Raw genomic sequence first — 14,189 nt, forward strand, 5'->3', positions numbered from 1 at the left:
CTTGTAGACTGGTGAATAACCTGAGTTATTGGATGTAGGTACATGGGCTGGTCTGAAAGTTTTTCTGCTTCTTGAAGGATTGAAGTTGGTTCTTTCAGATGCCTCAGGTGAAATTCAATTTTGTGGGTGGAGTTCAATGAAATTTTCGAAATGTTTTTGGCAGTTATTTCGAAAATCGGAACTGTGTCATCGTAGATGGATTCTTCAATAATAATTCGGCAGGTGGAACTTAGAAGGTTGATTCCCTGGATTGATTTCCTGAATAGAATTCCATGGCAGTCTTCTAGTACTGTTTTGTTCTTTTTGAAGAGGGTCAGGAGCTGGTGATTCTTCAGCGGGTGGATGATGTTGAAGTCGTTGTTCACTAGTGTTGTTTGGCATCGACCTGGGGTTGACAGAATGCATGCTTCCTTGGTAGGCTGTTGAAGGCAAAGCACCATCGAACTTCCCAATGTTGATTTGCATATTTCATTGGTCCAATATTCCTCGTTGTTGATTTTGATGGAATACGTCCTTGGCGGGATCACAGCAATATCTTGGGTATTGGGTACAGGGTAGATTCGGGAATATGAAGCAATTACTCGTTTGAGAATTGGGATTTTGAGAAGGAATGTGATAGTTTCCTCCGTTCCAATGACAGACATTTTTGCATATTCGATTATTTTGAAAAGATGAACATGATCAATTGGTGATAGTTGCTGTGTCTTATAAATTTTTTCAAGATATGTCCCGATGGAATAAAGTTCTTCAACTTTAATGACTTCTAAATTTGGAATTTCTCTCATTGCCAAACTTATAGTCCTTTCTAGCATTAATAAAGTGTTCAAGAGTGCTTGGGACTGAAGCATTTGGTATTCTACAATGATTCGAAATCCTTCGGTAGATTCAATATTCTGGAATAATGCTTTAGTATGAATAATATTTTCGTTTAGCAGAGCCAAATCTTCTGAATATCTTTTTGACAAATGATTAGCAAAAGAAGTTAATTTATTTATCCTTTCGATTTCGGAAGATTTGCTGTTGTGAAGGCTTTCTAAATTTTCGTTAATAGTTTTCAGATCATCATCGTCTAGGTTACCTGTAATGAATTTAATACCTTTTCCGATGAAATTAGCCAAACCTCTTCTAACTTTTCTATTGACAAATTTTCGTAAGATTTGTTCGATTTGATCCAAATTCAAACTCAATTGGTGAAAAAGTCGACGGGGTAGTTCATCGAATGTTTGGTCTTTCTGAAGGTCATTAAAATTATCGTTCAACTGATCGAAATTGTCTTGCAAATTGGTAATATTTATGAAGAAAAGAAAATTATGGTAATGATCAAGAATTTTGGCATGACTCAAAGGTTCTTCAAAGTATCCATTACTTTTTATTTCGTGGACCTGAAGGGCCTGGTTTGTTTGGGTCTGAATCAGGAGGATCAGCAGTATCCTGAAAAGAACAAACGTTTTTTCTTAGTTTTTTGACTTTTTGTATGTGCGCTGTTGTTTCTCTTGATTTTGTAGTTAGACCACTTATTTTGTTTTGTTGTTGCTGTTCAACAATAATTTTTTCGAAGGGTGGATCCGTTTTTCTCGGTCTGTTTCGTTCGACGTAAACTTCTGCTTGCTCTAAATTTGGAGGGTCATTTCGCTTTTCGTTCAGCTTGTTTAATGTTTTCTGAGCTTTGTTTTTATTTCGTTCGTAAATATGGTCAAAAAATGGCAAAATTTCTTGTTTTCGTTTTTCGTTATACTGCTCATAAATAGTCATATTCAAATCAAATTCTGGTAATTTGTCGTATGGACCATAAAGTAAATGAAAAGGTGAATAACCAGTCGCTGAATGTATCGATTGATTATAAATTAATGTTGCTGTAATCATGAGATTAGCGGGATTTTCATTTGGGTTTTTCAATTTGAGAATTCTGAGTTTTTCCAAAATTGTTGAATGGAATCGTTCAATTGGAGAATTTGAGCTCGGATTGTTCACTGTTGTAAAATGTAGATTGATTTTGTTCAATTTACAATACTCTGTGAAAGTCTTGTTCTGAAATTCTCGTCCTTCGTCACAAACAATCTTTTGTGGAATATTGTGATGTGAAAAATAATGACGTAATTTATTGAGAATTGTTAAAGCAGTGCCGTCTTTTAAAAGGTATGATTGCGCGTATTTTGAAAATAAATCAATTATTGTTAAAAACTTCGAATTTTGAAAAGAAAATGTATCAATGTGGATTACTTCGAAAGGTCGCTTAGCTAGGAGGGGACCTGAAAATTTCAATTTATAAGGGTTTCTCTCGTATTTTGATTTAAGGCATAATTCGCATTTATTTATGATTTCTGTGATTTTATTCCTCATTTTTGGCCAATAGTATTTTTTCGATAATTGATTAAATGTTTCTGAAATACCATTATGGTTTTTATCATGATATTCTGAAATGATTTCGACTTGATTTTCTTCACAAGGTACATCTAATAAAAGGGTGTTGCTTATATAAAGTTTCACGGAGTAATTGAAGGATTCTTTGCAAAATCTGATGAAAGGGAGTCGTAATTTATTATCTCTGAAAAATATTCCGTAAGATTCATTCGGTCTAAAAATTTCTTTGAAAAAAGTTGAAAAATCATTTTCCATGAAATTTTGTCTTATTGTTATGTTGTAAGTATTTTTCTGAAAATTTTTTGTGAATTTTAAATTGTATTGTTCGCCAATATTTAGAATAATTCTATTCGGATATATATTCACAGAAGATTCCGTGATTGGAATAACTTTTCCATTGTCTTCTTGAGTTGAATGAATGGTGGCATTAGAATCATTATTATTTGCTTCATGTTGATGATTGGGATCATCGTTATTTTGACGATTGTCTGGGGGGTTCAAAATATTTTCAAGTTCTTCATCACTAAGTACCGGAAGATCATTAATATTAGGTAAAATTGAGGAAACTTCTATATTTAGGTCATTTTCTGATAATAAAGAGTCTTCATTTTCTCTGTTATTGATTTCAATTCGCGATAGGGCATCCGCAACTTTATTTTCTTTTCCTTTTTTATGAATTATGTTGAAATCAAATTCATCAAGTTTCAACTTCCATCTTATGAGCCTGGAATTAGGTTCTTTTATTTTATAAAGCCAAACAAGGGGATTATGATCAGTTTCTATTATGAAATTTTGTCCGTAGAGGTATGGTCGAAAATGTTTTGTTGAATCTCAAATTGAGAGGAGTTCTTTTTCTATGGTTGAATAATTTTTTTCGGCTGAATTTAGGGTTCTTGAATAATAGGCAACTGGGCGGTTGTCTTGTGATAATACACTTCCAATTGCAACATTTGAAGCATCTGTTGTTAATTTAAATGTTTTTTCAAAATCTGGATAAGCTAATATCGGAGCATTTGTCAATAATTCTTTACATAATTGAAAAGCATTTACATAGTCGGGATCATCAATTTTAATTTTCGCTCCTTTCTTAAGGCATTTGGTCATGGGAGAAACTATGTGAGCAAAATTTTGAATGAATCGTCTGTAATAACCTATTAATCCTAAAAATGATTTGATTTCCTTCACTGTGCTTGGAATAGGGTACTTTCCAACAGCTTTCAGTTTAGAGGGATTCGGAGATATTCCGTCAGGAGTTATTAAGTGTCCTAAGAATTCGACATTTTTGCTCAAAAATTCACATTTGTCAAGTTCAATTTTGAGGTTGAATTCTCTAATTTTTTCAAAAATTGATTTCAAATGGCAAATATGTTCTTGTAACGATTTTGAAAATACGACAATGCCATCCATGTAAACGAAACAAAACTTATGAAGATATTCTTTAAGTACATTGACCATTACGCGTTGAAATGTACTGGGTCCATTTTTCAATCCGTAGGGCATACGAAGATATTCGTAGTGACCATTATTCACGGTGAATGCAGTTTTTTCTATTGATTCCTCGTCCATTTCGATTTGGTGAAAGGCTTTTGCCATATCGAGTGTCGAAAAATAGCAACTTTTTCCTAAATTATCCAAAATTTCTTCTATTCGCGGGAGCGGATATTTATCCTCAATGGTTTTTTCATTTAAACGGCGATAATCAATGACCATACGATATTTCTTTTGGCCGGAAGCATCTTTCTTTTTGTCTACAATCCAAACTGGAGCACTGTAGGGTGAAATAGATGGACGAATGATATTATCATCTAAAAGTTTTTGAATTTGTTCTTGAATAATCTTTTTCATGCTGTGAGGATGTCTGAAAGATTTAACGTGAACGGGTTCTTCATCTTTCGTTCTTATTTTATGCTTGACAGTATTGCTAAAAGAGAGATCGCAGTTTTCGTTATAGAAGATATTTTTGAATTTACTACAAAGTTTCAAAATTTCTCGTTTTTCTTCAGAATTCATGTGTTGCGTACGAATATTTTTTGAAAGTTTTAATTTAGAATTTTCAATTTGAGGAGCACATATTTCTGTTTCAGATATTGATTTCACGGGTATTCTTTCCGAAAAGTTAATCTCTAAATTCCCGTTAATTGATTCTGAAATAGGAATTAGGCAAATACCATTTTTTGCTCGTGCTATACATTCTGGTGTTGAGAATTTTTTAAAATTAATTTCGGGTAGTAAAACGTCGCCATTTTCTAGGGATACTGGAATTTTTTACAAATGTTCTTGCTATAGTTTTATTTGGTTTAAGTTTATTCGTGGAGTACTCAAGGTTAAAAGGTATTTTCAAATTTTTCATTTCCAAAATGTGGTTTTGATAGTCAATCTTTGCACCTAATTTTTGCAAATCGGATGTTCCTAATAAAGCATCGAAATTTTTATGCCAGTCGACAACATGTAAATGAATATTGTCGAGGATTCCTAATTCGTAAAACAGTGGAATATTGATGTTATCATCAGCGTTAATTGTATTTCCTAATCCGGACACACTGAATTTTTCTTTGAACAAAAATTGGAAAAATTTCTCAAATGCTGGTTTTCTATTAATGACTGAATTTGTGGCACCCGAGTCTATTAAAATTTTCAAATTTATTTTTGGAAGATAAATGTAAGGAAGTTTTGATTTTATTTTCAAGGAATTGAGATCTAAGTTCCTGGGGTTTCTGGAGGAGCTTCTTGAAAATTTTCATCCATTTCGTAATAATAATTCTCATCTTCTTCGGAAAAATTCATAACATTTTCTTCAGAATGTTCGGGTTCGTAAGATTCAGCTTCATGATCGATTACATCATCGGGTTTGAATTGTACGTTGAATAATTGTTTTTGTGGGAATTTCGAATTTCTGGTAGAAATCGACATAGGCGTCGGTTTTGTATTTCTGGTCGAAATTGACATTGGTGTCGGTTCTGGATTCGATTTATAGATACTTGACCCTGGTTTAGTACCAAAAACTTCTTGATTTGTGAAAAATTTCTGATTATTTCTCAAAGGTTGATTATTTGGAAAAACAATGTTTGGTAAGTTTTGATTAGAGTTGCTATTGGAAAATCTTGTTGGTAAATTTTGGTTGAAACTGTTATTAGAAAATCTAGGTAAATGATCATTATAATTTTGATTCTGTTTGAAATGAGGTTGTGCCAAAGGCTTCTTGGTTTCTTGGGATTTACGAAGAAATTCGGAATATTCCCATTCTTGTTTCCTGTTGTCATAAAATTTACATTTATTGATGCATTCTTCTAAGCTCTTCAACTCGAAATTGCTTATATAGGATCTATAAGGTTCGAGTAATCCTGCTTGGAATGTTTTTAGTGACAATTTTTCTGCTTCGCATTTTTTATAAGTTAATAGATTTTGGTCTTGTATATTCAAAGAGAGGTGTTGTAAGAGATCACTCAGAGTTTTTGAAATTCGTAATCTAAATAATTTTCGTGTCTTTTTTGGACGCATTGTGAAACCGCAGCAATTAATAGTTCTTCGTTCCTTTGATCTCCGTATCTCTGAAGGAGAGCACGTCTGATCGAAGGCCAATCCGTCGCATTTTGGAAAGAGATGAAGTCTCGTGCTTCATTTAAGATTTTCGAATGGATCGAAAAATTCAAGCAAAATTCGAGATCGGTTGTTAGTCTGCCACGTAAATGTAAGACTAAATTATCTACCTCGTTTATGAAAATTGATAAATTTTTACCCGGTGAAAATTCTGGAATAGAATTAAGTAATAATTGGATGTCTTGTGGGTCGGCTACTGTTGGGAGTGTTGGGGTGTTAGAAGAGTTTTGATTCATTTCGTTATTGAAATTTCTAATAGGATACGGCCGAAATCGATTATTCCTAAGTAAGCGTTCTTGAATATTATGAGAATTCAAAGATTCTAAAATTTCTGGCTCTTCAGCAATTATCTCTAATTGATGAGATGAGTCTGTCATCGAAATAAACAATACTGGTGATATAGGAAATGTGGTGGAAAATAGGACTTACACCAAGATTTGCATCCTAGGGTGGAACGTCCTTCCTTCTGGTCGAAGTGGGTTGGTGAAGTTTGGAATTTCGCACTAAGAGTTAAAACTCAACGGGGTTCCTCGAACAGTTTGTGTTCACTAGTGGAAACTATTTTCAGTTAGTTCGTTTCTTGAAAAAACCGAAAACCGTTGCGAAATCCTGTTCGCAGCGCCAATTATGATTTTCGATCCGCAAACTCTGTTTTTAAAAAAAATTTTATTCTTTCAATTATAAATCACAATTTCGAAAAACTAAATGACTTTATAATTGGACAGAGCGGAAAGGAGTTACAAACAGAATGAATTCTAAAATGGAACTAAACTAGAATGTGTCTCTTTTCACATGGAAACCTTGGATTCTGGAAGAATCCGAGTCATCACTTTCTTCTCGCACTAACACTTTCCGCGAAGACGAAGCTGGCGTCAGCGTTCCAGTACGAGGAGCATCTCGTAATAATATATATAAATATAATGTTGCTTAAAAAAATATCTTGCGAGATCTTTGAACAATGTTTAGCAAGGCACTTCATAAAATACAAATCCTGAAAAATTTGGTATTACTTTGAAGATATATGTTCAAAGTATGCTTAATTCTTCAGGAACATGTATTTTATGAAGTTATTCAGCTACCCTGGCTAAATATTGTTCAGAGACTTCGCAAGATATTTTTTCGCATATTGCAGAAATATTTCACATCAGATTACGCAGAAATATATTTAGTAACATTTCAGACCCCTCGTTGGAAGATTGCGAAAACCTCTTCTGAAGATTTCAGTAAACATTTTCTTCAACTAGAAGAAATCTTACCTAAATATTCCATGTAATATTACTATGATCTTTAGAAGAGATTTCACACAATGTTGTAGAAAATATTGCAAAAATCTATATGAAACATTTCATGAAATATTTCAATGTGAGAAAAAGTCGGACATAACTTTATTTCATGAATATTTCAACGAAAGATTTATTGAATATTCAAAACCTTGCGTACAAATATTTCATAAATATTTGACAAATATCTCATGCTATGTGGGAAGCGAACTCTGGAGGCTCAACAGGCGACATAGCTTGAACAAACAAAACAACGTCATCTGAGACATTATGCATATGCATCATGCACATGGTTCCATAAAGTTTCAAATACAGAAGTCTTGCAGCGCGCAAGTTGTATTACTATTGAGACTCAAGTAACAAGGTCCCGACTCAGATGGAGTGGCCACATTCTGAGGATGCAAGACACAAGACTCCACAAAAAAGCTCTGTGTGGCGAATTCACAGAGAGAGCTCGGAAAACATGAGGCCAATATAAGCGGTTTAAGGATGTACTGCATCAATCCTCAAAATCAGTTAATGCCAATCATAACTGGAAACAACTAGCGTTAGACAAATCACAGTGGTGGTCTCTGGTCCACAGTTATAATGAGAAATACATCGGCGGAAATGGTCAGTGGCTATCCATGCCCGGAGTGTGGAAGGATCTGTGGGTGGGTTTTTTCAGTAGATATATACTTGGTAAAGGGATACAGCAATGAATGAATAAATGAACAGAATTCCAGATGGCACGGCGGTCAAAATCATCTGCAGGGTATGTACCTACAAGATGGAATTTGTACGGGTGGAATTTATGGCGCTTTGAAATGTTCACAATGCTACGCTGAGAACCAGATTCTGTTGCAAGTTGCCTCGTACTCAATCTTGGATTGAGAGCCACCGGACCAAGAACTGTCACATTCATTCATTCACATTTCTTCATTCATTTTTACATTTCGCTTTTTACTACACAGTGAACCAGTTTCTCGGAACTTTGCCATGAACTCGAATACGTACTTTCGATTAACATTTCGATCCAAATGAAGCTGATCGAATAGTTCAGCCGTTCTCTTAGCTTAGCACATAGGTTCTTTTCGATAGAAGTGAAAAAATTTCCGACCTCTGTGTAATCGTGTAAACCATGATTTCGACTGAACGCATTATAAACAATTGAACTAATCGACGAAAGAAATTAAGTAAAATGAAAATCGTGGTTTAATTGTTATTTGATTTGCAATAAACGGATGGAGGACACAAGAATAATCTCTATTAGATATAACAGAAAAGGAATTATCAACAGTTCTATTCCGAACACGAGGTAAATCAATAAGTGCTGATATTTGTAGCAGGAAATGAAAACTCTTCGCCTATAAATGTCGAAGTTACAGAAATAAGTACCAAATACAGAAGTCAAAATAAAAGAATATGACATCTTTGGGAAAAATTTATGCAAGATCACGAATCAGGAAATATTTTATTCGATTCGAGGAAAAACCATTAATTATTGAATTTTATTAAATAATTTTTCATATTAGAAAGCTTAAGTGATGTGCTTACAAATGATGTATCACATGGTCAATTTTTCCCTATTGAAAATTCGAGAGGGATAACCACCCCGCTTAGGAGATGGCTGTTTCACTTCTTTAATGTCTAAGAACCCATAGTTCTAAAATAAAATTTTTTTCACAATTTTAAGAAAATATTCCGTAATATTATGAACATCCATTCATTAGTCAAATTCAATCCGATTTTCTAAAAAAGTACAAAAATAGAAATCTGACTGCATAAGCTTTCATAATGAGGTATCACACAACCTATTTTCCCTATTCAAAATTTGAGGGTTGCAGCTGCCACGATCAAGGGAAGGCTATTTTACTAATAAATTATGAAACAAAAAGTTTTCCCCTTCAAACCAAAATCGCCGTTTTCAACGAATGTGGCCAATTCGCCACATTCTGTTTCGTTTTCAAATGGCCCTCCTTTAAGTTCACCGTGACTTATACCCTCACAACAAGATATTGAGAACAGAAACTCGTGAAATAATCCAACATCTACACAAAGCGTAATGTACGATTCCCGAATGAATACAGTGTTACCGAAAACACTGAAGACCAAAGTACGGTGACTTGAAAAATTTTCAGTTACCCTACATGATTTATCTGATTTAACATGAAACCACTTCAAAGATGTCATTTTCGAAAATGAGAGTGAGGCCAAGGCAGTTGAAAGGACATTACAAGCAATTTCAAAAATATTAATGTTGGTGTTTTGCCTCCTGTCAAAATGTCCATTGTTGCATAGTGACGTTTGAAGTTCGCCGAAAAAAAAATAACACGTGGTTACCTCGGAAGTATAATCGAATATTTGCTAGTCTCCTGTTATATGAAAACTGAAATTAAATTGCTCCAACTATAAATTTAAACTGAAAAGAGATTATATGATTTTCACAAAAATGATCAATCAATTCAATAGTAATTTTAAATGTAATATTACTCAGGGTATGCTCACCCGCATTAGATAGAACTACATCTTTTGATGAATAATCGAAGTCAATGGCTTCCACAGTGAAAGTTTTAGCATTAGATAAACCTGGCCATTTTTGCAATCTCTCGGAACCTCCGAACGGTACTTTCAAATACCTTGTTCCCAGGTGTTTTTTATAGAATTCGTCAGCCTCTGTTGTCAAACATAGAGATATTGGGAGCTCTGCTGAAGCAAATACAGTAAACCTATAAAAATAATCAAAAAAGCTTATGTTCCTAGTTATATTTCCACAATATTTACTACCAAATTGAATCTCTTCCTTCAAGAAAATCCAATCTTGCTAGTCCACCAATGAATAAGGAATCTCCAGGACGAATACAGTATGTTCGTGGTATGATTAGAGTTTTTGGAATTGTCAGAAACAATTCTTCTGTTGTTAACAAATTGAGTATCTGGTCAGGTTGGACTACACCTGGTGTATCATAGCACCAACGACTGTGGGCATATAATGGATCATTTTCATTGAGTCCTAGTGTTGTAGTACCAGTGGCATTATTGGCCGGTCTTATTGAAAATACATCTTGATGATCTGTGAATCAAAGTGTAGTTTTCAAAATAGACATAGACTAGTAAGCCCAGCGATCCATTTTTTCGGTGGATCTATCTTTGACCACCAAATCAATTAAAAAAAGTCATAAGCGAAAATAAAATCAATCAATCAATTCAACCCGATTTATACAATGCAGTGATGTTTACTCTCGGCCGTCCAGTTTCAAGATTATTGAACCAATAATGAAATCAGGGATTATAAAAGATGATCTATAATCCTTGGTATGAAATGAGTCCATCCCTCCTTATATATCTAATTATTCGCTTCGCCATACTATTATGAATAAGGGAAAATAAATTAACCTACTGCAGCATTTATATGAGATCAGCCAGGAGCAAAAACACGATCATATATACAGTGTGGGCCATCCATAACTTTCCACCCCGAATTTTGAGGTTTGGGATGGAATAACGAAAAAACGCTCAGACAGGTCAAATTTTGTCGAAAGGGGGACAAATAAGGGTGTTCAAATGAGTTTGATATCACTACCCCTATAACCGCAACCCCTAACAACTCTCATTTTTGAATAGGGTAAAGGGGTCAGACAGCACCTTGTTGGAAAGGCAATTCAATTTTTTATCATATACACTTCTCACAAAAATTAAAGGAACAAAAAAAATTTCGGAATTTTTTGGTGATTTTCAACAGGCTGTATTTCAGTGAAAAATGGTCGTACAGGAAATAAAAAAAAACGCTTTTGAAGCTTGAAGACTCTAGTTTTTGAATTCATTGGTCAAAAATTTTTCGGAGCACCGGAGCCATGCAATCCTTAGATTAAGTACGAAGAAAAAATTTTCTAAATTTTTCACATTTTTTTTTTTTTTGCTCTATGGGCATGGAAAAATTTTTTCGAGCTAGACCAATGCATAGGTCGCATAGCCTCTTTATTCAGCTTCAATTTGCTTTTTACGGGCTTCAGATACGACCATTTGTCTTTGAGATATCAAATTTTGAATGCAAAAGGATCCTTTTTCACTCAACTGCCAATATCTCTGGAACTACTGGTTGCCCAGCGAGCTGCCAGGCGGCGTCTTTTTCTGCAGAAAATTTCCTACAAAAATCTGCTATGGTTGATTTAAAAAAAAATTTTTTTTCACCTGTTACGTTAATGTGAAAAAAGCCAAAAAATGCCATTTTTCCTTTTTTTCGTTAATCGCCTATAACTTCGTCAATATTGGGGGGAAAGCTTAGGTTAGAAGAGAATTTCACAGTCTAATGTATCCCAAAGGCCCCCCTAAATCAGTAGATTGATCGGTTCCGCGGTTTTTTGGACCGATTGATTGAAATTTTGAAAAAATTAAGCGAACAAGGTTTTTGTTCCTTAAACTTAACCTAATTTTTTTTTAAATCAATACTATCAATAATATATATATATATATATATATATATATTTTTTTTCAAATATTTTCTATACCTATGTATAAAGGTTTCCACATCGCCATGGGGTACTGCACTGGGTGCGTTAGTTTTTCATTTATTTATTTATTTATTTGAAAACGATACAGAGTTGAGGCAAAGCCTATAAAACTCAAAATAAAAACATATACGTTCTGCATAGAATCAAGAATACATTGTGTGTACATGAGAATGAAAAAGTGTGAATCAAAATAGAGAAAAAAAAAACAAAAATCCACTATCACGAGTGTCACCGACGTACGCGACGGCACAAATTGTCATAGTTGTTTTTGAACGCATTGACAGACTCTGAGTTCACAACTGCCGACGGCAAACTATTCCACTAAAAACCCAGTTGGAGATGAAATTTTGCCTCTGCGACGATCTAAAATTTTCCTTAGACAGTTTATATGCATGACCACGTAGACGACCATCGGAGTTCAAAGTGAAAAGGCTGCTTAGGTCAGCTCCAAAGAGATTGTGAAGAGCACGGTAAGTTGTGATTAGGTCTCCTCGAATCCTCCTGTCAGCAAACGACGGTAAATTCATGAGAGATAGCCTCTCTTCATAACTTGGTCGCAAAATCCCATATGGCAGACGCGTCGCTCGACGCTGGATACCCTCCTCAACAAAGTCAAATCCCTGTTCAGTACCGGACACCATACAGGGCCAGCAAACTCCAAGATGGGGCGGACATAAGTCTTGAACAGGACCGCACATGTTGAGGGGTCGCATCCGTTGAAGGCCTTCTGTATCATGAACAGAGATCTTTTAGCCTTATTCACAATGGAAATTATATGATCGGACCAGCTGAGATTCTCGGTAATAATCACACCGAGATCAGAATGACTGCTACAGGTGTTGATGGGTACATCGTTCAGATAGTACTGGAGACGGGGATTGAGGGAACCTAGGTGTAAGACAGCACATTTCTCCTGGTTGAGGGGCAGTTGCCACTCTCGGCACCAATGGGTCAGCGCCTCCAGGTCCTCCTGAAGCTCCACAGCGGCTGCAATAGGGTTTCCGAACAATTTCGTGTCATCAGCAAATTGGGAGCACTTTGATTTGAGGATCTTAGGCAAATCAGATATAAAAAGAAGAAATAGAAGAGGCCCTAATACGGATCCTTGCGGAACGCCGCTTAAAACTGGCCTCGGAGAAGACAAAGATTTGCCAACCCGAACTTGGAAAACTCTGTCAGTGAGAAATGCCTCGATCCAACGGAGTAGACGGCCACGAATTCCCAAATGCTTTATCTTGTGAAGGAGGAGCTTATGAGGTACGCGGTCAAATGCTCGTGAGAAATCTAGATAGATAACGTCAACTGGATGGGACTTATCTAGGGACTTAGACCAGGAATTGATGCAGTCGAGAAGGTTGGTAATGACTGAACGACCTGGCAGGAAACCATGTTGACTGTCCGGTATAAGGCAGTTTTCAACGGCGAATTGGAGGACTTTCTCATGAATGATCTTCTCACACACCTTGGATATGATCGGAACCAAACTGATGGGGCGATAATTGGCAGCATTACTCTTGTCTCCTTTTTTGAATATGGGCGTCACCAGTGCACTTCGCCAAGTTGAAGGCAAGCGAGAAGTCTCAAACGATCGTGTGAACAATAGGGAGAGAGGGTATGAAAGGGATTCAGCACATTCCTTCAAAAGTTTGGCAGAGAAACCATCAGGACCCGGCGAAGAGTTGACATCCAGGGCAGAGAGGTGTGCTTCAACGACAGAGGGAGTAAAACTTATTTCTGCGATCTCCAAAGAATTGTATGGACCAATGGGTTTAGGTAGATTGGTAGATCCCCTGGTGAAGGAGGAGGCAAAACAATCCGCCAGTACATTAGCGGATTCTTCGGGGCCGGAGGACGGTTGACTGGTGGAGTTTGTAACTAGTGGGATGTCAACTTTAGAATTGAGCGTGGATCGAACATATTTGAAGAACTTTTTTCTGTTCTTAGAATGAATCAACTTGGATTCATAGAGCTTTTTAGCATTTCTCATAAAAGAAGAGAGAAAATTAAATCCACTTCATAGTGGAGTTTCGCCAAAATTTTTGTTTTTGTTTCAATAATCTCTGAAGATTATCCCGAAAATAAAAAATGATTGAGAAATAACTATTTTAGCCCTGCATACCACTTGAAAAATGAACATAATTTCGGAACAAATATGAAAATGAGAACCGAAAATATATATATAACAAATAAAAATACTCTAAAAATGCTTATCCATAAAATGAAATTGGAAAAACAAACAAAAGTGCATTCTAACGAAATTGAGAATTGCGAGAAATAAACATCACCTCGAGCGCAAACGATAGAATCGAGATATCCCGAACGATCATTCTTCGAGTTACCGAAGAGAGGCATTCTAGGGTCGGCAGGGTCGCTGCCTGCCGGACCTATATGTCCTACACCGTGCAAAGTATTGAGCCAACAATATCAACTTTCATCATAGTTTTGGTCTTTATTCTTTGAA

The 14,189-nt window shown here is 35.5% G+C and overlaps 1 protein-coding gene across 2 annotated transcripts in view; it reads right to left on the minus strand.

The window, feature by feature from the left end:
* Positions 1-14,189, minus strand: part of LOC123312867 (nitric oxide-associated protein 1) — a 38,628-nt gene that overhangs the window by 18,422 nt on the left and 6,017 nt on the right. The window contains exons 4-5 of one of the 2 annotated variants that reach the window (XM_044897426.1): positions 10,005-10,290; positions 9,726-9,946 (exon numbers count right to left, since the gene is read on the minus strand). In XM_044897426.1, coding sequence (XP_044753361.1) covers positions 9,726-9,946; positions 10,005-10,290 — 507 coding nt within the window. Of the gene's footprint in view, positions 1-9,725; positions 9,947-10,001; positions 10,291-14,189 lie in introns of those variants that run through there. The other variant, XM_044897427.1, reaches the window with a different exon arrangement.

Source organism: Coccinella septempunctata, chromosome 5 (assembly GCF_907165205.1).
Source record: "Coccinella septempunctata chromosome 5, icCocSept1.1, whole genome shotgun sequence".
Taxonomy (NCBI): Eukaryota; Metazoa; Arthropoda; class Insecta; order Coleoptera; family Coccinellidae; genus Coccinella; species Coccinella septempunctata.